Source organism: Botrytis fragariae, assembly GCF_013461495.1.
Source record: "Botrytis fragariae strain BVB16 chromosome Unknown tig00000000, whole genome shotgun sequence".
NCBI classification, from domain to species: Eukaryota; Fungi; Ascomycota; class Leotiomycetes; order Helotiales; family Sclerotiniaceae; genus Botrytis; species Botrytis fragariae.
In genome coordinates, this window is record NW_023500986.1 from 1,670,016 (window position 1) to 1,694,551 (window position 24,536).

Sequence of the window (24,536 nt, forward strand, 5' to 3'; positions counted from 1 at the left end):
TTCGATTCTTAATACTCTTTCTCAAATCAAGCAAGCGTTATTCTGATCTTGCTTTGATATCCTTCATCAGAGTCTTTGGTGTAGTGATGGCTTAAAGACTCTGATGAAGGATATTAAAGCAAGATCTATCTTCAAAATGGCTGTACGCTTCAAGATACAATGTCTTTCTTTTTCTGCTATCCAATTATATTTAATGAGTATACTCGGCTCTAAATCAAGACGAATCAGGGGCAATTTCGTTCCATACTCGTAATTATTTCAAAGTAATTGGGTTGTTATTACTTTAGATTTGTATTTATATGTTGAACGACGGATGTCAGTTGAGTATTCACTCTGCCATTGTGACATTAATTGCTCATATTATAGTAGTCATTTCCAGGTTTTCTTTTACCCTAGGACATGCGGAGAATAAACTGATGGGGATGGAGATTTATTAGATTCACGCCGCTTTGATTTGAGATTGTTTGAAGATCTTCTTGCAATTCGGATCTCAAGATTTCCTGATATCTTCACTTCAAGAACCCAGAAACAGTCAGCTCTCATTCAAATCACACGTTGCTATGAACCTGTTCATTTCTTGGGATAGCTGCCATGTTTAACAATGAAGTTCAGACTTCAAACAGCTTGCGCAATCTCATGGTCGGCTTGGAATTCGTCAAAATATTTTGCGGGGCACTCATCCCATTATCATAATCCTCTGCTAGCTCAAATACTTCACTTCTCCCCTCGCCTAATCATAGCTATGAAACAACAGTCTGCTCTAAGAAGATTACTGACACCAATTACTAGGCAAAGGTCTTATCATATTCCTCCACGGCGCTCCAGGTGTAGGAAAAAGGAATGCCTTTATGTCTGGTCTGTTTGTTTTCTGGACTACCAATCACAATCGTATGATAGCATTGGACGGTCAAAGTGCTAAGTTCGGCAGTGTTTCTTGAATTACTGAAATATTATTCCGAGACTATTTTTCCCACCACTAGTCGAGTTGGCGACTTCGATGAGATTTTTGTGTCTCAGATTCACATGAGTTTGTACTATCCAGAGCTAACCAAGAAGCAAAACAAGCAATTTTTCAAGCTAAATCTAGAGCTAACCAAGAATCACTTCAACACTCAGAACCGAAAACCTACATTTAATGATTCGATTATTATCAATTTCGCCGAACTTCATTTCGATAATCATAAGCATGCTAGATGGAATGGTCGACAGATTCGTAGTGCACCTCAAACAGCCCTAGCACTTGCGGAATATGATGTTCTGAGTAAATCTCTTTCCGCGGAGTTGAACAACAGTGTGCAGATGCTTTTGAAACAGGATCACTTTATTATAATTCAATCGGCATATCTAGATTTTTCCAAATATCTTGGCGATGTATTTGGCACAGATGGTGATGGTCGGGCTGAGGGGAATCGTCTTCGTGCGAGGTCCGAGAAAAATGCAGAGTACCCAAGCAAATTGATGCAGCGAGCTGCAGAGAAATCGCAAACGTCTCTTAGAGGTCACCGAAATGAAATTCTGGGTCACGATATAGCAGGAATGAGTTTCAGCTCACGAACCAGCACATTAGTGGTGCTTATGAAAATAGTGAGCATATGTCTCCTTAGCAAAGTGTTCCACTTCACAATCAGCCCATCAATTCACCTGCAATATATGGTCAAACTAGTCTCATTGAAGTCCAACAAGAGAATTAAGCTTATTCTCAACCAACAGGATTACAACAGTCCAACATATCCTTTACCTCAGCCTATGACAATACACGATTCCCGAGGACAACCAATGTCGTATCCATAACAAATTTGGCCTGGTTCAAGTCCCACTTCCAGTCAATTGGCATATCCTCAACAGATTCTAGTGACTCGTCCGCAGCACCAGCATGTAATTAGCCTTATGTGCAGTCACAAGACGGTTTAAACCCCCATACTCAACATCAAGGCCCTGAACAAGGCGAGATGCCAGACGCTAAGGGCATTTAAGGGATGAAAGAAGTGCTTGTATCTAGGACTAAGGGGAGGAGAGGTATTGGGATTCTTTTGCGCAGGGTGTCCAATGGCCTGGTCTGATAAACTAGATACGAAATTTCAACGTTTCGTAGGATTTCAAAACTTCAATTGGGTTGGGAATGAAAAGCCTTGGGCCTTTTTGATCTACGCATATACAAGTGAATTTTCTGGAACCGTCATTTTATAAGAAACTAGTATGATGTTATCAACGTGATGTCTTTTTGGAAGCAGTTTCGGACGTGTGATAAGATTTTTGAATTTGTAATCTCGAAATCATGTTACATGCTCAACCTTCACTCTTTACATAATCTTCTCCCCATGAGACTAGTACGAGTAAGTATATCAGTACTAAATCGATGAATACAAATTAGACAAATACAACTCCTGTAACTTGAGCTACACCGTTGACTTTTACGTGTAACACAACACAGGCAAGTTAAACGATTTATTTGTAAGAATGATTTCTGTTCTTGAAATAACTACTTACTATTGGGTTATTGTAATACTGGGAAAAGTAAAGAACACAACTCTAACAAAAGTATCTTCGGAAAAGAAATCCAACAGTACGCGGCGCATGCTCTAAGACGTGTTCAAGCAGCCGTGCTACTACAGCTCATTGTCCTCATCGACCTCACACTCCACAGATAATGCTCACTCTTTATTATCACGTGATATCATCACTTAATGAAGCACATGACAACGAACCCTCATAGCATTTTACCAACTCTCGTTCTATTTTTCTCTATACAAAAAAAAAAACTAGAAACTAACCTCCAAAATGCCTCCCAAACGCAAACCTTCCTCTTCCACCCCCCCTATCAGTCCCCCCTGCACACACACCCACCTCCTCACCACCTCGCACCCCTCAGCCCAATTTCCTCGCGTCTCTGCATCGCGTCGTGCAGCCGCCACGACAGATACCGGGATACATAAATCAGGGATCACAGATACATATCTTCATGATTTCGCATCGGATATAGAGTTTGCGTCTACGTTCCCTGCCCCCTTGGTGCTGAAAGGGGATGCGTTAGAGATTGATCCGAAAGAGCCTGGTCAAACTTTTAGGGGATGGGAGAGAGGGAAACATAGGAATGCGGTGCCGAGAGTGGAGGAAGGGGGGAGGAGGATAATTTATGTTGTGGGACCGCCGGGGGTGGATGGTGAGGAGATGGAGAAATTTATGAAGGGGTGGGAGGAGTGCGAGGTTGGGCGCGGTGGGAATAGTGCAGGGGACAAAGGTGTTGAGAAGGGAAAACGGGAGATGGATAGTTGGATGTTGGATGTTATTTCTTATCTCCAAGCATTCTACCACGGTCTCCCGATTAAACGAATGGATTCGTCACTCCTGCAGTTCACACCATGGGAAGAAATCTCTCAACCCTCAACATCTAAATCTACATCTAAATCCAAACACAAACCCAAATCCAGAGCCACCTCTCAAAAGAACCCACCCAACTACATCGGTCTCCGCACCTCAACCTTCAAAACCGGCATCCGCTACCGCCCCACCCCATCCTCGCCCTTCACCCACCAACTAAATCTCTCCGATCTCCTCGATCTCGCTATCGATATCCTACCTCCGGACGCATACGCATTACTCATGCTCGTAAATCATGATTTATACGAAGATGACGACGATGAATTTGTATGCGGGAGAGCTTACGGCGGAAGCAGGGTAGCTGTTGTGAGTACTGCGCGCTACCGGCCCGATCTAGATGCTGTGCAGGAAATCGAGAGAATCCATGCTTGGCCGGGGAGTCACTGTATTGAATATATGAACGAGGTATATGGGATTAAGAAGGGGAAACGAAAGAGAGGAGAAGATAAGAATGAAGATAAAGATGGAGAATATGCAACTGCGAAAAGTCCCTTAGTGCGCGCAGTAACCCAACAAAATACTCTTCCTCCACTATCTCTCTCTCCCACTGCTTCCGAAAATGCACTGAAAGGTCTATTCCTCAGTCGTATATGCCGCACTGCGTCTCACGAGCTGGGCCATTGTTTTGGAATCGCACACTGTCCTTATTATGCTTGTTGTATGCAAGGGAGTGCGTCGATACAGGAAGATGCGAGACAACCTCCGTATTTGTGTCCGGTAGATTTGAAGAAAGTGATTACGGCAACGGGAGCAGATGTTAGAGAGAGGTATGAGGCGCTGTTGAGGTTTTGTGAGAGGCATGGTAGTGCGCATATGTTTGTGGCGTTTGAAGAGTGGATTCGAGGAAGGTTGGAGCAGATTGAGAGGGTAGAGAGGAGTGGGATGTTGGAATCATTGGAATGAGGCTATAAAATCGCATGTAATGACATGATCTCGGTAATTTCTGGATGCTTTGTTATATTCTTTATCAACGTGGTACGGTAAAAGTTGTTTCACTTCAATGTCACATTGATCTATCATTGCAACATTCGTTTGGGGTATAAAAATCTGATATTTCTAGGTAGTCGCGGCGTATTCTTGGTCCCTCAAGGACGTTCCACCCGTTCAATTTAAACCTATCGCTAATGTGCTATTTCAAGCTTCCAAAACCATTGCATCCCATACACTGATATCTTGTCGCTCCAATCCATAATTCCAACCAGTTTGAAGCATGCCAGCATTATTCTTCAAACTGTAAAGTGTACTACTATTCCCACCCATCATCTAGACTTTCCCTTCTTTCATCATGGCGAGCCTCCTAGTCCTACAATCTCATTAGTAACCATTTCAACTCGGCAGACAAAAACGGGAGAAGCAAAAGCAACGAAAACAATTGAAATAAAATAAGAACTTACCAGCAGCCATAGCCAAATACCACGTACGACTAGCTCCTCCATCCAACCAACTGGCATCAAATCCTGCCTGCGCAAAGAAGTTCCACGACGCTCGAGGATCAATAATCGCCAAATTGGCATATAAAACGCCCTTCCAGCCACCAACTACGCTATCAACTCTCCCATTTGAAAAGTAAGTATTCCATTCTTCCGTAACAAATTCCTCTGTTCTCACAAGTGTTGAATGTGGAAGAAGTGGAAGCATATGTATTCCCTGAACCAACTCTGGAGCTGCTCCAAAGTAGGTGACATGGTCGAGTTTGTTCTCGAAGAGGATACCCGATACTTTATTGCCTATGTAATTAGATGGTTGAACCGTATTCGTAGATTCGTAGAGGAAGTAGTTCTGTAAGGATCGGGCAGTAACAGCCAGTTGTAAATTTCCTCTCGCTTCCATATTTGAGTCTCCTATTGTGCGGCCCCACATTTTGATGGCGTAAGCTGATAAAGTATCTTCAGATGAAGATTCTTCATCTTTACCATCGGCGGTTTCGTAAAGACCGTGAGCCCAAGAGTGTCCGTGGTACCAATCGAAGTTACGGGAAACGGGGAAGAAATTATCCTTGGGTGAAGGATTGGCATAATCTCGTACCATTGTATTTATATATGCTTTGTTGCTTGCTATCCAAGTTGGATCTAGGTATCCAATAATAGCAGCTGCATATACGAAATATGAGTAATGGAAATGGTGGTCGTTATAATACGTGTTTCCAAAATCAACGCCTGAATCTCCAGTTTTGTATGATGCAGTAGAGACAATTCCTCCCCAAGCGGCTGATTTGAATTAGTCTAAGTCATGTTGATTTACAATACATAGAACTTACATTCATATACCAAGGGGTATTGTTGCTGATTGTCAATGAAACGCGCGAAGTTTAGCTTCAGGGTATTGAGACCTGCTTGTGCTAAAGCTGCATCTCCGACGAAATCATGGAGTGTATATACAATCTGCGCGAATTTGGCAAGGGCCTAGGCAAAGTTAATGGGATAAACTTTATCGGTGGGTGATATGCATACCTTTCCACTATAATACATAGAATTCAAGTTCGTTTGATCTGTCATATTTTGCGAAATCTCACTAGCAGCGATATTTGCGATGGTAGACTTGGCAGCCGCAGAAAGCGAGTTCGAGCTTCCTTTCGTCGGACTCCAGGGTGCAAAGTTCATACTTAGTGGTAAATCCTCCTCCATCGTCCAGGAATCAGCAACGATAGCCGCCGCCATACCCTTGGTTGTTGTCGCTAATTGCACTCCATTGGTTACACAGCAAAGCGTGGCATCATCAAAAGATTCCAAGTGATGCGGCAAAGCAAACATTGCCAAAGTGGTATCATTCAATCCCGCCTTGTCGAAAGCAATTGTATAAGAACCAACCGCATCACTTACATGACCCGAAACGCTCGCAGAAATTGGATAAGCCCCGCATGCTTCATCAAACATAGCTTCATGTGCAGCACTTGCACTTTTTGCAATTTGGATGATCCCATTAAAACCACTAGTAGCTTGAACTAGCCCATTGCTCACCGCTGTGAGTGTGAGATTTTGTCCAGAGGGTGAATATGCATATAACAACCATGTCTTTCCATCTTCAAGTAGCATTGAGTACTTCGTAATTCCTTGCTTTGGGGGTGTGGGATCTAGAGTCAACGTCCGGAAGAAGATACCGCTTTGTAAGATCGGGGTAGCACCTGAAAAAATAGCTGTCACAAAGCCCATTCCTTGAACCAAAGGAAATTTGATAGCAGGGGCGGCACCGGAAGTAGGACTTAAGTTGACATTGATCGAAAGATCAGTCAGAGAGTCAGTTGTTAAAGTTGTTGATGAGCCTAGTTCTGCCGCCGAAAGAACCAATGATTGTAACCCAGTTGGGTTTAAGAAATATGAAGCAGAATTTACTGTATTATTCGGCCCAAATACTCTTTGATTGGCATCTATATGGACGAGGGTCATTCCCCAGCTTTTGGTGGCACCACCTCCTTTTGACCAAGCAAGTGAGTATGGATGCGTCCAGGTTGGGGATGTTTGACTTCCTATTCAATCATTAGTTTGCATTTCAAAAGCTGCTTGAAAATATTATTCATCGAAGATATCCTTTTTCCAATTCCACATAGGAGATTACATACCGAGAAAGAAATTAGCGTAAAACTTGTTTGTGTTAAGTGGTGCACTTTGTGGTTTGATTCCTAGCCGAGGTACTGGATGATCTGAACGAGAACCTAGATTAGATGGAGGAGGTGAGGTCTCAATTGGCTGGAAGATATTGGCATCTGCTGCAACGGTATTGATTTTAAAATTAACTGGTGTTGGAGCAGTAGGGGCCATCCGAGTTGTTGGTGAAGGGATGGACGATGTAATGATAGGAGGGTTGGTAGCGTGGCCAGATGTCTCGAGACTAGAATTGACAGTTCCTGTTGTATCGAAAGAACTGGTAATCGGGGAAGGTAGAACTTGCACTGTGACCTGCACAGTGCCGGAGATTGAGGAAGTGGTCAGCACGGAGACGGATGGAATGACCGTCGTCGTTTTTATGGAAGAGCTTAGAATCGCACCCGGCGAGGAAAGAAATAGGAATCCATCTGAAGAGGTTTCGTCCGGGAGAAGGGACTTGGGTTGAACGGGATGTATATTCTTTGTGATTAGCGAGGTATGGTCGCCTTGTCCTTGAGGAAAGGGTGCACCGCTCACAATTGCGGCAAGAATATGGGGAACAAGAAATCTAATAGTTTGCTTCATACTTGAAACTTGTTGATTACCAAAACACTAGGAAGTGTGCAAGTAGATTGAGGGAAAAGAAAAAGAAGGTGGTAAGAGTCAAGGGTTCTTAAGTGGTTTCTCGGCCTCTGTCAAATGATATAATTCGAGTGTAATTTGAAGTCTAATTTAAGTATATCATTCACTTCTTCATCTCAATATCACTGGCAAATTGAACGTGCTTGTAAAATGAGGGGAGACTCCTCTTCTAGGTATGCTTGTTATTATTTTAGATAATAACAACTAAGATTCTAGGAGGTGATAGGATAATAATTCGAACGTGAGTAATTCAATAGGTTTGTGTCAGAATAGCAATCACCGAGCACGCTGGATGCGATTTGGCAAAAATTCAATACTTGTGGAATGACGAGAAAGTTCGGAACCATGATGCTCGAGGAAGGTACATTCGGCCCGTTGTGTATCATCAGATTTATACTACTGACGGGCGTCCTGTCAATCGACTTCAGTATAGTAGTGTGATACATCACTACTTGAATGATGTATGATCATCATGGAAATAAGATTGAGGTATCAAAAGGGAGATATTTGGTGACTGAGGAAGGCGCGTTGGTCGCGTGTCTGGAAAATGGTCAGAATGTCTTGGGGCCGGGAATTTTCTCGAAGAAAGTCGAGTTGAGTCGAGGAATGTAAAATCTTACATCTCGACTTTTCCATAAACCTCCAAGACTTCGGAGATAAACGAAAGTAAAAATAAGAGAAGAACAACATTTTGCAATCGTTCTCTAAAAATCCTCGATAAGTATCAGGTGAGCGCGACTTTGTGATCATCTTTCCTGAACCAACAAATTTGTCATTGGAAGCTCCTAGAAAGTGTCTTACTTTTAGGGCTCAGGTGCATGCATGGTATGTATAACATGTGTGACTATATTAGTATGATGAATATCTCTTGAAACTTTTCAAAGAGATACAATTATGAATATAAACCAAATGTTAAGAATATATGATATATACAGACGAACAATCGGAACAAAAATGATGAATAGACATTGAAATTCAAGCCATTTGACAAGAATTCCAGGTACACAGGTAAGTAGGTCGGTACAGCGTCAATGTTTTGCGACTTACACTTGACCTTAACCTTAGGCCAACCTCCCGTCTTCCTACCTCGGCCTGATCCAATTCAAATCATCCCTAAAATGTATAGTTCACTGTACTATATCGCTCCCTAGAGAGGACCTGGGAGTATATTGATATCTTTCGAAAAGAAAAGAATTTGTCAAATGTTTTCAAACAATTTGCCCGCGTCGCCTGTGCAGAACTCATATCCATCAATGGATTGCCAAGAGAGGGGAAATATTCACGTGATACCACGCAAATCAAAATCATCTGACAGAGAGCACGTGGGTGGTAGCTACAGGTATAGAATAATATTTCCATGACTTATTTCTGGTGGAAATTCTAAAATTTCAGGTACTTCGTATTTAAGCATTAGTAAAAGTCAAATGATTTGTTATTTTTAATTGTTAGAGCTCGTGATCTGAATTATCATCCTTAGCTATGGAGTGGAATCAGTACAAATGTGTGTGATAATATTTCGATACTCAACGAGGCTGGAATAAATTGGAAAAACTGCCAGTGTCACTAATATTCGTCGAACAATAAAATCTGCAGTACTATCTTCGGTATGTGGAAGATATTGAGCATCTTTTTGATTGCGTCGATGCCTTAAGCACTTCCGCATTGTGGATTTCCAGAGATGATATGGTAATGAGTTCAGCTCTCTTTCGTACGACTCTGTAATTGCGCTTGAGTCTTTCCGGTTTTCATTGCAAATGGTCAGCAATAAATGATAGGCAATTTGGGGATCTATGGAAATATGCCAAATGAACACATTTTTTCATCCGAAGGTCCCTCACAATACCCGTAGGTAATGAATAACATTTATGCTGATCACGACAGCAGAATGGGCCGATCGGAAGCATTCGCTGGTATTTCCGAGAGAATGAAGAGGTTCATATGGCCGCTCATTAAGAAGAGATACAAGGCTTCGTTGTATTGCTAGATGTAGTACTGAAAAAAAAGACCTTTTCGAAGGAGACTTTATGTCCTATGGCCTAGGACTTGCTAAAATGACGAACCTTCTTCGCTTCTATGTAACCGAGTTGCTATTTCACAAATCTTTGTGACATAGGGGACTGTCTCTGTTTCAGAAAAGGCAGCCAATTTTCAGTAGCCATCATTCAATCGCATCACTAGATACGCCTTGTATTGTGCGCACGGGTATGCTTCACTGGACTTGCCAACAGCACACCGATACGGAATTTCAATTGTGAATACATGACCTTTCCAACATATGCAATTTCTTCGGACTAATAGTATAGCCCATTCCTACTATCATTTCACCAAGGGAAGACACCGCCATCGTACTAATTGATCCTCTCATTCTGTTCCCAACCTGCTACTCGGATATTCAAGAACTTGCCATTCGACTCCTTTCCATTTTACTCGATAAGTTCAACATCAGCCTTTGCGCCAGTCTCTACATCAAGATCTGCGGAGGCGCCTCCTAGATCAATTCGAAGCCACTAATCACCCAAGTTAGTCTACTTTTGATCTTGAGTCTACAATCATCGGAGGTGGTTCTCGAGCAATATAAAAGGTAGCAAAAAAATTACGCCAGGATTGACTGCAAGAAAAGTAAACACTTCATCGGTATAAGACTGTGCATACTGAACTGTAAGCATGTTCAAGGCGGCCTTTGAAACATTGTAGGCAGGAATTGCCATGGTACTGTAAACAGAGGACCGCTCGATTGAACCACCACTGCTGCTCCTGAGTTCCATTGTCAAAATTTGCTTTCAAGCGTGGAATACGTTGGCTAATAACATGTTGATGACTTTCTTCTGAGCGCCTCGCTTTAAGAGGGGAAGAAATGTGCCGGTGACGATATGAGCGCTTGTGACGTTCGAATTGAGTACGGAATCAAGATCGTCCCTAAGAAATCAAGGAGTGAGTATCTCAAAACAGATGCTCTGAAAGAAGTGAAATAATCTGTATGAGACTTACAAGGCATGTATTCCAGTTGTCATCCAATTTATTACTCCAGCATTATTAATCAAAACATGGATGCCTTTGCTGTCCAAGAGAGCAGCAACCTGCTTCTCCGCTTCTTGTACACTCGATCTACTGGTGGCATCAAGCTTTATGTACTTGAAGGTGCTTGAAGATGACTTTATCAATTCTTCAAAGGCAGGAGTGGGATCGTCTCGAGCAGTTGCAAAGACCAAATGACCAGCCTTCGAGAACTCGGCAGCAAGAGCCAAGCCTAGCCCTCGAGAGCGTCCTCTTGTGAGAATCGTTACTACCATTTTTTGGAACTAATTGTCGAGAAGTGAAGTTCCGTGCTGCGTTTGCTTTGCAGTGGAGAAAGTCTCGATCGGTTAAGTACGTCATTGGCTTTTTCGCTCGTGATGTGATATGACGCTGACTCGGATGCCTCTTGAACCGCTCAAATTAGATGCTGTGCGACATCTTAATCTAGGCGCGCCCCAAGATTACGGAACGGTCATTTCACCCCGCGTGAATCAGGTGTGCGGTATTAGAGTACCCACGTTTGTGCTGGTATAGATGGGAGTTTGATGAAAGATACCGTTGTGCCATATCCTGAAATTGTTGGCAAGCGGATTAGATTTCAGTGCTTTGAATCAAGAAAATATTCCGATGAGATACCTTTAAAACATTCGTTCACCAAAACGCGAATTCTACACCGATAACAAGTCGTTGTCAATTTCTGCGGGTGTATAGACTAAGTTAGAAACTGAGTTAGCTGGTACAAGAATGGGACGCATGTATAAGTCTTTAGAAAGAGTTGTAATAATGGCAAGTTTCTAATTCAAATTTGATAGATACATCGACAACAGGGTAGATCTACATTCGTCGCCGACGGGGTTTGAATTGCCAATTGCTCTTCACACGATCCCAAGATATCAGAAGTCTGTCAGAGCTGGTCGCCAGGATTGATTGCAATAGTAGTAGTACAAGAGAAGCAAGGATGTAATATCAGACTTTGGAGTTGCACAATGGGTGTCGATTTTGTGATTTGGGAAAAATTAAGGTGGTAGGTTGCATTACGAGTAGAAGACCGTGAGGTCTTCTTGAGGAAAGTATACAATGTTGAGAGATGAAATCCGACAGGAGGGGAGACCATGCCCCTTGGAACGCCTCCACATTGCAAGCATGTTGAGGGATGGATTTGGAGACATAATTGCACTTCAACCAAAAAGAAGGCATTCAATGAACTTCAAGTACCTGGGTAACTCCTTGGTTTAGCACTCCCGGAAGACAAATAAGTTAATACTGATTTCATGTTCCACTGAGAACCCTAGCGTATCTCATAAGTAATTCGGCTTGAAAAACAAAGTAAGATTTCGACAATGGAAGCACATATACAGATATAACATCGCATGCCAATCACGGCTTTCATTACAATAACCAATGAACAACTTGGCTGCTCAATTTGAGCTGGCCAGTATTATCAAGTATGTCCACTTCACAGTATACGCCCGATTTTCAGATACTACGAACATGCGCAACTTCATCTCACGCTCCAGGTTTCAATCCGAGGGGTATGATATTCATGTTATCGTTTTGATACATTTTTTGATACAATTGTCAACGCCGTTTTCCCATAAACCTTAAGAATATTTAGTAAAAGAACCTGCAGAAGTAGAAAAGCACCCATACCGTTTCACACCAATTATTTATGTCATTCCATCCGAAATATCCTTCCACTTCCGCAGGTATGCTTCTCCACTGAAAGCACCTTTGGGATCATTTTCGAATCTTCCTCTCGGCGGCAATATCTTTTTTGTGACGAATGGTGTGAGCTAAATCGCAGTCAGCACCCTCTAAAGCATTCCAGATTGATCTCTACGAATTCGTACTTTACACTCCTTAAGATTTGGCGGCACAACGTATGTCCTGACTTTATCCCACTCGATTATGTACCCTCCATGTTGTGTATGTCGACCTGTTGAACCACTTCCAGTACCCTTGTAGAACCCCTTATTTGCTTTCTTCGTACTCAGGGCATGTCTGGCTACCCGTTTCATTAGGCATTGTGTGGGCTGCATGATTGCGATTGATGTTTAGGAGTTTATTTTGGATTTTGCAGACTCCAGATGCTTCTCCAAAATTGTCTTTAGACGCTAAAATTTGTCCGGCGGCCGCATTATCCGATCTCGAGCTACTTGATTAGGTCACCGCCTTTCTACACCAGCAGAAAAAAAGTTTCCCGATAAAATTGATAAAAGATAATCAACGCTTCTAGCACAATATTGCGACAATAATTTTTAAAGCGCAATCATGCCTGGAAGACAATCGCATGGCAGATCGCTGTTGAAGCAGCCCAAGGTTAGAACAAAATCGAAAAATAAGACTATCGATGCATTTTCTGCCGCACAGCAACAAATTGGGGAACGCCATCGAGTAAGACAAAGTCGATTGGGTCACGCTGAAGGCGGGAATAGACCTGGGAAGCGAGATAGAGATGAAGACGACGAAGATGAGGATGAAGAAGAAGAGTTTAGTGCGAAGAAACAAAAAAAGGGTCCTGCAAAAGGTCGATTCGATGAGCTAGATATCGACGAGGGAAGCGATAGTGAAGGCAACACATGGAAAATGGGTGTGGTGGACAGCGATGACGACAGCGATATTGACAGTGACGAAGCTTTTGGGGAGAGTGACGAGGAAAGATTCGAAGGATATGCGTTTTCGGGGAGCTCGAGTAATAATAAGAGCTCCAAAAAGCGTATGCCGCAAAATAAAGAATTAAACCTAGATGAGGACGATGATGGAGAGGACTCCGGATCAGAATTGGAGGAAGGTGATTTAGGAGAGGGGGCTGTAGATCTCGCAGATATGTTGGACGCTTCGTCAGACGATGAGGATGAAGCTGAGGCCGAAGGCTCAGACCAATCCGGCTTTGATGACGAAGATGAAGAAAGTGACGAAGAGTCTTCCGCATCATCTGCCGATGACGAAGATGAAGATGATTCTATGGATCCGTCGAAGCATGCGGCACTACAAGATTTAATTGCGAATCTTCCACTCAATGAAAAAGCCCTTGCCAAACGACGAAATGATGGTGTGAGCGAATATGCTACCCCTGGAAACTTTGGTCTCCCATCGACAAAAGAATTCATCACAGACCTTGGCCCAAGCAAAATCAACGATCGTTCAATCAAGAAGGCTCTCAAGTCTGAAAAGGGCGATGACAAAAAAAAGGTTGCTAGCACTTTAGAAGTACCTCTCGCAAGGCGTCAACAAGACCGTCTTGATCGCAGCGTAGCATACGACAAGAGTAAAGAAACTCTGGATAGATGGACTGACACCGTAAAACACAATCGACGAGCAGACCACTTGGTTTTCCCTTTGGCGGATCCGGATGCAGATTCTGCACGCGCAAACACTCGACTTCAATCTACAGCCCAATCCAAGCCATTCAATGAACTTGAAGCCACGATCCAGAGTATTCTTGAGGAGAGCGGACTCGCCACTGCGGGTGGAAGAGATGACGAAGATAAAATCCGAGAGTTTGAGGAATTGGAAATGAACAAACTATCCATGGAGGAAGTGAAAGCTCGTAGAGATCAGTTACGAATGGCTCGAGAGCTCCTCTACCGAGAAGAGCTTAAGGCGAAGCGAGTTAAAAAAATCAAGAGCAAGTCTTATCGCAAAGTCCATCGAAAGCAACGTGAAAGAGAAGAGGCGAAAAACAAAGCAGCTCTTGAAGAGGGAGGTTTTGTTCCTTCTGAAGATGAGCTTGAGGCTCAGGACAGAAGACGTGCGACTGAGAGAATGGGGGCAAAGCACCGAAACAGTAAGTGGGCGAAAGCCACAAAAGCTACGGGTCGAGCGGCATGGGATGAAGATGCCAGGGACGGTATCACCGAAATGGCTCGAAGAGAGGAGGAATTGCGAAAGAGAGTGGAAGGAAGAGCAGTGAGGAAAGAGTTTGAAGACGACTCGGATGAATCCATGGACGATTCTGATGACGATATGAGCGATGAGGACGAAGGAACGGAGCAGAAACGACTTCTTCGACGCCTGGAAAGGGCAGGAAAAGACGATATCATTGACGACTCCGCTCCAGGAGCAAAGTTAGCAAATATGAAGTTTATGCGGAATGCCGAAGAATCTCGCAAGAAGGCAAATGATGCTATGGTGGAGGAAATGAGAAAGGAGCTCGCAGGGGAAGAAAGCTCTAGTGAAGAGGAAGAAGATGGCGATATTGGGCGTAGAACATTTGGGCCTGGATCTAAAGTTAAAGATGCTCCGACGAAACCACAAAACTTGAATGAATTCGAAGAACCTGAAGACTCGGAGGATGAGGACAACATGGATGTAGAATTCACAGGGGTTGATAATGGTCCTAAAGCAACTGCCAGTGCATCAAAGGCAAAGAAGACGAATGGCTCGAGCGGAGGTGTTGGAAAGTCATTTGTCGCAGAACCAGAGGTGGCTACTGAAGGTGGAGCTTGGTCAAAAGTACCTCTGAAATCGGGTATGGTCAGCAAAAAGGAGGCAAATAAACGCAGGCATAAGAGCAACAGTGCTATGGATGTCGAAGAGCTTGATTTGTCACAAGCTGCTGTAATGGCCAAGCAACCCAAACCTAAGAAGGCCAAGTCAAAGACAGCCCAAATTCTCGAGGCTTCTGATGAAGATAGTGAGGATGATGGTGCTATTCATCTTCCATTCGCCATCAAAGACCAAGAACTTATCAAGCGTGCTTTCGCTGGAGCTGATGTCGTTGGCGATTTTGAAGCGGAGAAAAAACAGACAATCGAGGATGAGGACGAGAAAGTCATCGATAACACCATACCCGGGTGGGGAAGCTGGGTAGGAGACGGCGTGAGCAAAAGAGAAAAGGCAAAGAACAAGGGAAGATTCCTTACCAAGTCTGAAGGTATCAAGGAACAGAACAGGAAAGATGCAAAGCTTGACCGCGTTATCATTAACGAAAAACGTGTCAAGAAGGTACGTAGAATGCAGCATCTTCTTTTTTCTTGCAGTTACTAACGAAAACTTCAGAATAGTAAATACTATGCATCACAATTACCTCATCCTTTCGAGAACCGCCAACAATACGAACGCTCATTACGATTGCCAGTTGGTCCGGAATGGGCTACTAAGGAGACCTTTCAAGACTCGACCAAGCCGAGAGTTATGGTCAAACAAGGCATCATTGCTCCTATGTCCAAGCCTTTGTTGTAAATTAATATATGTAGATCTCAAAATCATCACAATTCTCGTTAACACGCGCAGTCATTGGCTATCTTTCCGTGCACCATCATGAATCGTACATTGAGATAGTGTGTTGACCATTTACCTAGTTATCTCAGAAATTATTGCAAATCCATTTTCCAGCCTGACTCGGTTTATGGATCTCGCAAATTTCGAAATTAAATCCAAACAATGAATGCTCAATATCCAAAAGAACCCTGACAAGAGTGACCCCTAATTACCCCTGCACCATCCTGACACAATTTTATGCCAAGAGAGCTGACCCTTAACAATTTAATTCAGCCTTATTAGAATCAGACCCCGTTAATTATTGCCAATAGTTGGAAGAATTGTGAGATTCACTCGACGTCACAGATACAGGGTTTGAAGTTTAGTGTTGATTAGCGTCGACTATCCGTCTGATTTCTAGGCTATGACGCCCCGTGAAGAATTTCAAAGACCGTAGTGCATCTACCTATCTTTAAGCTCTAGTTAAGCGGTGAAGAAAGGGGCTGACATATTCGTAAGCGCTCCCATTAGTACTGAAGTAGTTGAGACAAACGCGAAATTTGCAACAATCACGACTTGCACTCGAAGTTATTGTAGGTGTCCGGAGGCGTCCATTGTAATGACTATCCTATCAAGACTGCGAATTCAGGAGAGATATAGCTCTCAATGACTACCTAGAATTGCTAGTGTGTATGTAGGATCGTGAATGCTTTTCACAGAAGTTATCACTGAGGTTCGAGTAGCATAACTACATAGCAAAAAGCAATTTTTAAAAGCAGTTAATGTTAAATAATTGAAAATTTTCATCATGTTATCTTTTTTATCTATCTAGTAATCTGGGTTCTAGCGACTGTAATGAAATTACAACACCACCCAATGTCCGCTCATTATCATTATCAAGGCCATCGTATTGGGCCTTGAAGACAGGTCTACTTCTCTTGGCATGATCTTTTGATCTGCTCCAGGTGTTGGAGGAATTTGTGATATCCAAGTTTCCATCGCCAATGAGCTGCCACAAGCAGGTCTGATCATAGGATGCAGAGCTCCACACACTCTAATAATGGTGGCAAGGCCACAGATGTCTCAAGAACAGGGGAAGCTGTTCACTTCTGTCCATCCGTGACCTATGAAGTTCTCTTGAACCAATTGCATAATTTGCTGTTTGGGAAATAAATCCGCAAGTCTCATCCCTCTAGGTCTGTTGCGCGCTTGGCCTCTTCCTTTTCCTCCAACTTTTCGGCTCGTTCCATTCTCCATCTTTCTCCGTGATACCACTCTAACAATAACAATGGACTGCACGCGAGAGTTATTCCAGCAAATATCAAGAATGTCACCCCAGAACCTAATCCATCAATAATTAACTGCACCACGGCCACACCAGCTGCTCCCAATAAGCATCTACTGAGGTTGTTTACAGCGGTAGCGCTTGCCGATTTACCAGGGTAAAGGTCGATGATCAAGGCGCTGTTGGAAGAGAAGACCGCAGTAGCCGTGTACGCAATAAAGAATTGTAGAACCAGTGGAAGAGCAATAATTTCGAGACTCAATGAGTACCCGTAAAGAGCCGTGGTAATAACGAAAACAATGACAATCCACCAAATATTCCTCATTCTTGCGACTTCGATAGGAAAATCTAGCAGTTCATTGGCCTTGATATGAATATCGGCCGGAATGTTGTGTTGTTCACGGTAACGGGACTCGACGACTTTGTAGTTGTAGTCCATGAGATAACCTGTGAGGTAGGAACCGCTGATGCAACCGGCGCCATTTGGCAAGAAGATCAATCCGAGTTCCAGATTGGTGAGATCGAAGTGCTCTGAGAATAGGGCGGTGGTACTGGATGTTACCATGGACCAAACAGTATAGATGATAGCACCAAAAAAAAGTGTAACGAAGACATCTTTTTCGATTAGAAATTTGAGAGGAGCGAAAACCGAGGAAACCGTGATATTCTTCTTTGTGGGAAGTTCTTGGGAGGAGTATTCTGTGGATGGCTGGACATAGAACAAGGGTCGATGGATACCCTTAAGGATGATAGAACCATTCCCAGCTAGACTTCGAAGCGTTTCTGGAAGAACTGCGACTATTAAGAGAAGGGCTAGTGCACCCAAGCCAAAAAGAAACCAGAAAATTGCGCGGAATCCCAGATACTGAGTTATGATTCCTCCAAAGACTGGGCCCACAGATTGCCCTAACATTCTAATACCCCCAAATATGCCAATGAGACCTAAATAGATACTATTAGTCCTGAGCGATCAAGAACAGAAGTCAGAAATAAAGTAAAACTTACCTCCGCGCTCTTTGGGAGTTGTGATGTCCCCAATGACTCCAGCACCTGTTCAGATCATCAGTCAAGTTCATCATCAAATTATGAGAGCTACCCACCGACAGCTATCGTGGCAGCACTACCGGCAGCTTGTATTGCGCGGAAGACCATGAGGGTCGCGAAGTTATCACTGAAAGCCAGACCGATATTGGAAGCGAGATATACGATAAATGTACCTAGGAAACATTAGACATATCCGTGTTTCGATCATCTACGAGCATACCCATGAACGTAATTCTCCTTCCTAATGTGAGATTGTGTTAGCGTAATATCAAAAAGAGGTTTCCGTTAGGATCCATGAAGTGGGGGGGGGGGGGGGGGGCTACGGAGGGTACTATTTATAAAGTAAGGAAGTACTAACCTTTTGTGTCACTGATTGGCCCCCAGAATGACGGAGCAAGTCCTTGAACAATCATATAAACCGTTACAGTTAGACTGACAAGTGAAAGAGAAACATTAAAATCCTAGATGCTGTTAGACTAAGATGGTACAAAATCATGGTATAGACCGTGTACATACGGTGGAAATCTCCTTTAAGGCTGGAAAATAGATGTTGCTTGATAAGGGAGAGAACAAGCCTGCAAGAGATACTATATACACAAGCTGTCTTTTCTTTGCCATGGAAAAGATGTGATAGGGCGGCTGTTCTAACTCTTGCTTCACGACATATACACTATTGGCGGACGATGTGACGGCACTACTATCTAGACGTTCTTTGTCGTCGAAGAATTCAACAGATCTTTCTATGTCGCCTTCAGAGGAATCTCGAGTTCTTGGGTGATTGGGCTCTATGATAAAAATGCCATTGGGTCGGCTCTCGAGGGATGCATTTGTGGCTTTATCTCCTCGCTGGCTTGAAGTATTCAAGCCTTCATGTTGAGAGCTCAAATTTTGTGACTGCTCTAGAACTCCGTGTGATTGATTGAAAGACGATGAAGGCTTGCCATCGATGACAGGGCTGGGGTTGACTGAATCCATATTCTAGACCTAGGCTGCAATTGGAGAAACAAAGATACAGCTCGTCAAAAAGCTAATGTTTAGAAGAGATGGGTTGAAGGAACACAATGAGTCGAGCAAACCTAGGTAGAAGGGTCTTTCTCCGTGTTTAATACTCATCTCTAGGAGAGCTGTGGATCGCCTGGGGGACTGAAGGTGATTGCGCACAGTCATCTATCACATCAAGCATGCAAAGGTGTATCCTCGCAGCCCACTTGATGGCACAGCCTTGAGGATAATGAAGCACTGGTGGAGACAGGTGAGAAGGAAAAAAGATGAGAATGAATCGAAACCTTGTGCTAACCGTTGATCCATCTCCTGTTACGGTTGAGTTAAGATTTTGTTTGGAAGTTGGCATGAAACAATGAAGTATCTGATAATCTAAAAGATAAGATACATGTTTAATGCAGTGTGCCCAGAGTTCGAGGAGTAGTTCGCCATCCACACTAAAAGGGGTTCGAGAAGTCCACACAGAACGAGAAGAGCAATCCTGATTGGGCAGGTATGGACATACAACAGCGGACTGAGCCGCTTGGCAGAAGAACACGGCCCTGCGCACAAGGTACAATGCCAAATTATTGAATCAGACTCGCAGGTGGAGAACATATAACAATTTTCAATTCCTTGCCTCAAGAACTCTCAAACGTGATTGGCAACAAGGAAACAGAAGACGAACTGGCAAAGTTAAAGTATTTCTTCTTCCTTCATCATAGCCAATGCGTCAAAGGACGGGAAGAGCCAAGCTTGGTAATATGTGCCTCGAGCACATCATGTTGCACCGAACAGCGAAAGACACAGCAAAAAACAACTGAAGTAAGTGTATTATACAAATCTACATATGGTCCGGAGAATAGAATACACTTCGACAGTGAAATTTCTCTCTGGAAGAGTGTATGTCGTAACTGTCGTATAAGAGGGGATCGACAAGAGGCAAAAAGGTTATTGATCAACATTATCTCCAACCTCTGAGTAGCCTCAAGACATGTTGGGCGTTAGTTCAAAGAATTGCCAAGAAGAAGCATGGGCCCGGAAACAGATCCGGTAATGGACCGACGGAGCTAAAATAGACTACCGGTAGATCGTGCATTGCTCGATAACACATGAAGCCAAGCTCCCGCCCAGAGTTGCCCAGAGAGATGAGATGAATGTTGATTGTTGCACATACACAGCTGGTGCAGATAATTTATTCCGGCATTTAAAATAGAGTGGCTCTTAAGTGGGCATTTGAGTCGCGGAATCTAACCAGAAGTAGCTAGTGTGTGTCTGAGACATATCCACACTTCACTTCATGTGAAGATTGGGATCTTTGAAGATTTTCATTACGGTTGAAAAATACCTTATCACACACCAACGTCATCATTATGGTCGTATTCATTCGAATATTGCATATATGTATGTAGCCAAGCTCTCTAGTGAGAGAATATACATCTTTGTCGGCCCCGAACGTCGACTGGTGACATTTATCTCACAATATCATCATGCAGCCTTCGGAAGCCAAGAAACTCAAGTTGATGAATTGACGAAGTTGCGCCGATACCTCTTTTTCGGTTTTTCATGACGAAGAATGATTCTTTGGTCTGAAAATCTTCATCTTCATGGTACTTGGGAATAGATTCTATGGATCATATGTACTACTGTTGCAAATAAGAACGGGTGATCGACCCTTCCCGAGGGTCTCCATTCTGAATCTTCGCACAGAGGAATAGCTCAGCCTGAACTTCGAAGTTTAGTCCTAGATTGGATGGATACAAACGTTTGGGGCTGATGTGGATCTGGAGTGGATTTCTTATCATCAATGTGAAGACCGACGGCACTGGTCTATTTTCAGGGTTCTAGCAGTCTAAGAAGCCTTTTTATATCCGAAGTTCATTAAATTCAATCAAATCAGTTTAATCATTCATATCATTCAAAACTTCAAACCGTTCAAAATTTCCCACTACTTTGAACGCCCAGATTTAGGTCACCGGCCCGGAGTAGGTCTTCACTATCTATTCCCCCTTCCAATCACCCCTTCATATTTGAATAGCACGCATTCGAAACGGGGATTTATCCTTCAAGCACCAATTTCATTTTCTCTTTATCTTTGTCATTGGCAATTATCACTTCTTCACGCTCCTGCATGTAAAAATGGAATTGGTGGCGAAGTACTGCGTATTTGAAGCCTTTTGATCGACGGGATCTTTGAAGTAAGAATTCCTGTATGATCATTAAATTTCGAACAATACTCCAAATAAGATCGAAGAGGAAAGTTGACTTAGCTGCTGTAGTGATCCACCTAGTGAAGGACGCATAATGCTTGCGATGTGATCAAAAAACTTCTCTCATGAGCATATGCGCCCAAAATCTTGTGGATGTTGTTATCTGAATATGACAGCAAATCATCCTCCGTGATCGGGTCTCGTTGTATTCCTTTTTTTTTGTAGAAAGCATACTTTGATGTGTTGTTGAAGTGGGTGGATGTTCTGAGTAAGATGAACAAAAACGATACAAAAAAGTACTGGCTAGTTAGAATCCGCATTCACAATATGCTACGACTGTCTAGAATAGCCAACACAGTACTTTGAATTCCTCAAATACTCACTGGCGATGCACAAGCCAAGCGCCGATTTTCTCGCAGCAACAAAATTCCCCATGGTCTACAGAGGGATTGAAACCCCCTTATCCAAAGCCACCTCGCGAAGTCCAACTCATTAACAGTTTTCCATGATTGAAGAACGAACTTTATTTGTTAAACATATCTACCCATTTAATTTCCTGGCAGAGTGGCATTCTACGCGGTATCAATGTGGCACTGCACTGTTATTCACTGTTATTCCCCGTTTAAGGTTGCATGAATTTAACTCTAATTTATGGAGAAAGGAGGAAAGTGATAGCACTGCTAGCTTATTTGATTGTACGGAGGACCCGAATCGGGTGGAGGGGAGGGGGAAGGAAGTCCTCTATTTTCAAACATTCTACTCCTACCTGTTACATGGTGGTCGTCAGCGCAAGGAGTTTTTAAATAGATTATGGAAGCAGTTAAGGTTTTGAACAAGGCAGAGAGTGCCCAGTCCTTCTATGACCAATTATCATACATATCATTATCTCTTAAAACTGGGCCCATGGCGTCAAACCGGCGAAATTGAGGGGCCGCAATGTGATCGTTGTCTTGCGGAAAATATAGGGATCAAACTGTTGTCGCCATCCATATCAAATGAAAGCTTTTGAATGCACATGGATGGAATAAGTATGCACTTAAAAACGTCGATCGGCATTTTATGCGATGTGGAATATTAACACCAAGACTACCTTATGTGATCTAGAACGACGAGATGCATGGGCGGGTACAATATTATCGGGCATCGATCTTGCTTGTGATACGCATGTGAAAGCCATCTGGATTTCGAGGATCTTGAGGTGCCAAAGTATTTTTTTGTCTGAACCGACACCATTAGTCGTTCCAATCAAAGCTATCTATGAGGCATGTTGCTATCTGGAGACTGGATTATCGATATTAGGAAATGCAGAGAAAATATTAGCTTGTAAAGCAGGCCATAAACACAGACCTCAGGATGTACAGCCTAGTTTCGAAACTCACGATGTTGAATAGATTCTGACGATCGATATGGAGGGGTGTACAATACTATACATTTCGGGTCATTCGATATAATATGCTAATGGGGTGGAGCTAGAAATCCTCTGGAAGCCGTGTGCTAGGATAATGTAGCAGAAGTATATGAAATTCACAACACAATATCGTCGTGGATTCTGGTTTCTTCCAGGAAGAAGAGAGAACATTTACATAACCCCTTGTAAGATGGGTACTGGAAGGATGAATATCTAAGGACGATACTTTCCGAGCATCGCAAGTGGACATACGGACTCACAGAAAGCTCCAACATTGCACATAGCCACATAGTTGCAACAATCATTTATACACCGCAAGAAATGATGAAAACAATGAATGCAGGCCAAGCAATCAGAGTACACAATTTAAATGAACCCAGTACAGGCAGCAGGTTGGAACACACATTATGATCTTTGAAAATTGGGAATTGGTTATGTACATCCACTGTTGGACTCGAATTGACATAGTGCCATGGCAAAAATTCAATGTGATGAAGGGAAACACAACGTTCAATATAATTAATTTGATTTAACGAGAGGGGTAGAGGCGAGAAATTTTGATTATCGCAGTCTTCGGGCAACATACAGAAGTCATTTTGTTAAACAAGCAATTTGTCTAATATCATAAACGCAGTTTGAGTCGAGAGATAGAGTCTTGTAGTCAGCAAAATGATTCGATTTACAGAGTCATCTCTGGACCAGGCCATCCAAAGCCTTTTGTAGGCATGAATATCATAAAATTTTGTGACTTGTTTGAATTCGTTTGGGGTATGTACAGTGGTTGAACTAAAGTCTCTAGATGAATCTCTTCTCGAGCTGTTGAGTTGACGTTAGTATAAGTGAAACATCCGTGAAGAAGACTCTATGAAGGCCAATAAAATAAACTTACTCTCCATGGGTTATTCAACTCGAATCCCAGAGGAGCACTTGGGTTGTCGGTTTGCCCTCGAAGGAATCCGGTCAACCTTCTATCACGGTCCATCACTACATCGCAGTCAGTATCATACATAAGAGTGCAGAGTCCCGAGGATAGAGGTTACTTTGCTGCATGAACGATCAGTTTCCTTCATCAATGTAAGGTCAAGAATTAGGGATACTCACTCTGTCCCAGGCATCTACAGAATGTCTGGCTCTCTTTCCACCATTTTGCAAAGCTCTAACTCCAGACATTCCAGCACCAGTAATGCCGAACATCTGCGCAGTACTCAGTATTGTAATCTTTGTAGTGGAAGGGTTGAAGGGTTGTGGAAATGGTAGAGGTACGAACGGCAAGCATGATTCCATATGGAAGGAGAGCTTCGAAAGGGACACCCATCGTGGCAATTTCGTAATTATCTATTGATTCAAAATTAGTATTGTAACATTCATATAGCCTCGCAAATAAAATAGCACGTACCTTGTATCTGTTGTTGGCTTCTCAATTGGAGTGATAAGGCTTTTGAGGAGCCTCGGAATTGATTGACGACGTTAGTTTGCGCCAAACTGAAGTGAAATGATGACTAAGACTTCACAAGCCGCCCGAACGACGACTTTGGGGTATTCATAACCCTTGAGAACGCAATAACAACACCACACATGATTATCAATTCAAATCGAGCTTGATCCACGCGTCGGAAGGTCATATACATACATATTTGAGGCTCTCATAATTGTCTTTCGATGGAATTGGTTTAAAACATCGCGTTCACTTCTTCGAACTGCATTACTAAATACCTAAATTACAACAATTCATCCAACAATTCATCCAACAATTATCTGGGCAAGCTGCGCATGAGTTACGTTAATCTGGC

The 24,536-nt window shown here is 43.0% G+C and overlaps 8 protein-coding genes across 8 annotated transcripts; 3 read left to right on the top strand and 5 right to left on the bottom strand.

Annotated features, from left to right (window-relative positions):
- Window positions 1–1,023: 1,023 nt before the first annotated feature.
- On the top strand, window positions 1,024–1,791 carry Bfra_006733 (putative aaa family atpase protein; the record flags this gene model as incomplete). The annotated part of the gene is made up of 1 exon (XM_037337103.1): window positions 1,024–1,791. The coding sequence occupies one exon, from the start codon at window positions 1,024–1,026 to the stop codon at window positions 1,789–1,791; it is 768 nt and encodes a 255-aa protein (XP_037198469.1).
- Window positions 1,792–2,778: 987 nt separating this feature from the next.
- Window positions 2,779–4,281, top strand: Bfra_006734 (uncharacterized protein; the record flags this gene model as incomplete). Its single annotated transcript, XM_037337104.1, has 1 exon — window positions 2,779–4,281. The coding sequence occupies one exon, from the start codon at window positions 2,779–2,781 to the stop codon at window positions 4,279–4,281; it is 1,503 nt and encodes a 500-aa protein (XP_037198470.1).
- Window positions 4,282–4,661: 380 nt separating this feature from the next.
- Bfra_006735 (putative endo beta-glucanase protein) lies at window positions 4,662–7,544 on the bottom strand (the record flags this gene model as incomplete). Its single annotated transcript, XM_037337105.1, has 5 exons — window positions 4,662–4,681; window positions 4,773–5,585; window positions 5,636–5,780; window positions 5,829–6,841; window positions 6,935–7,544. 5 exons carry the CDS (start codon window positions 7,542–7,544, stop codon window positions 4,662–4,664), a joined length of 2,601 nt encoding a protein of 866 aa, XP_037198471.1.
- Window positions 7,545–10,024: 2,480 nt separating this feature from the next.
- Window positions 10,025–10,891, bottom strand: Bfra_006737 (putative aflatoxin biosynthesis ketoreductase nor-1 protein; the record flags this gene model as incomplete). Its single annotated transcript, XM_037337106.1, has 4 exons — window positions 10,025–10,108; window positions 10,199–10,355; window positions 10,410–10,517; window positions 10,590–10,891. 4 exons carry the CDS (start codon window positions 10,889–10,891, stop codon window positions 10,025–10,027), a joined length of 651 nt encoding a protein of 216 aa, XP_037198472.1.
- Window positions 10,892–12,283: 1,392 nt separating this feature from the next.
- Window positions 12,284–12,655, bottom strand: Bfra_006738 (putative 50s ribosomal protein 27 protein; the record flags this gene model as incomplete). Its single annotated transcript, XM_037337107.1, has 2 exons — window positions 12,284–12,409; window positions 12,467–12,655. 2 exons carry the CDS (start codon window positions 12,653–12,655, stop codon window positions 12,284–12,286), a joined length of 315 nt encoding a protein of 104 aa, XP_037198473.1.
- Window positions 12,656–12,887: 232 nt separating this feature from the next.
- Window positions 12,888–15,800, top strand: Bfra_006739 (putative small nucleolar ribonucleoprotein complex subunit utp14 protein; the record flags this gene model as incomplete). The annotated part of the gene is made up of 2 exons (XM_037337108.1): window positions 12,888–15,563; window positions 15,618–15,800. 2 exons carry the CDS (start codon window positions 12,888–12,890, stop codon window positions 15,798–15,800), a joined length of 2,859 nt encoding a protein of 952 aa, XP_037198474.1.
- Window positions 15,801–17,002: 1,202 nt separating this feature from the next.
- Bfra_006740 (putative synaptic vesicle transporter svop protein) lies at window positions 17,003–19,122 on the bottom strand (the record flags this gene model as incomplete). The annotated part of the gene is made up of 6 exons (XM_037337109.1): window positions 17,003–18,045; window positions 18,109–18,153; window positions 18,204–18,320; window positions 18,368–18,388; window positions 18,506–18,608; window positions 18,664–19,122. 6 exons carry the CDS (start codon window positions 19,120–19,122, stop codon window positions 17,003–17,005), a joined length of 1,788 nt encoding a protein of 595 aa, XP_037198475.1.
- A 4,419-nt stretch (window positions 19,123–23,541) lies between these two features.
- Bfra_006741 (putative small secreted protein) lies at window positions 23,542–24,061 on the bottom strand (the record flags this gene model as incomplete). The annotated part of the gene is made up of 5 exons (XM_037337110.1): window positions 23,542–23,562; window positions 23,636–23,730; window positions 23,754–23,790; window positions 23,848–23,940; window positions 24,014–24,061. 5 exons carry the CDS (start codon window positions 24,059–24,061, stop codon window positions 23,542–23,544), a joined length of 294 nt encoding a protein of 97 aa, XP_037198476.1.
- Between the last annotated feature and the right edge of the window lie 475 nt (window positions 24,062–24,536).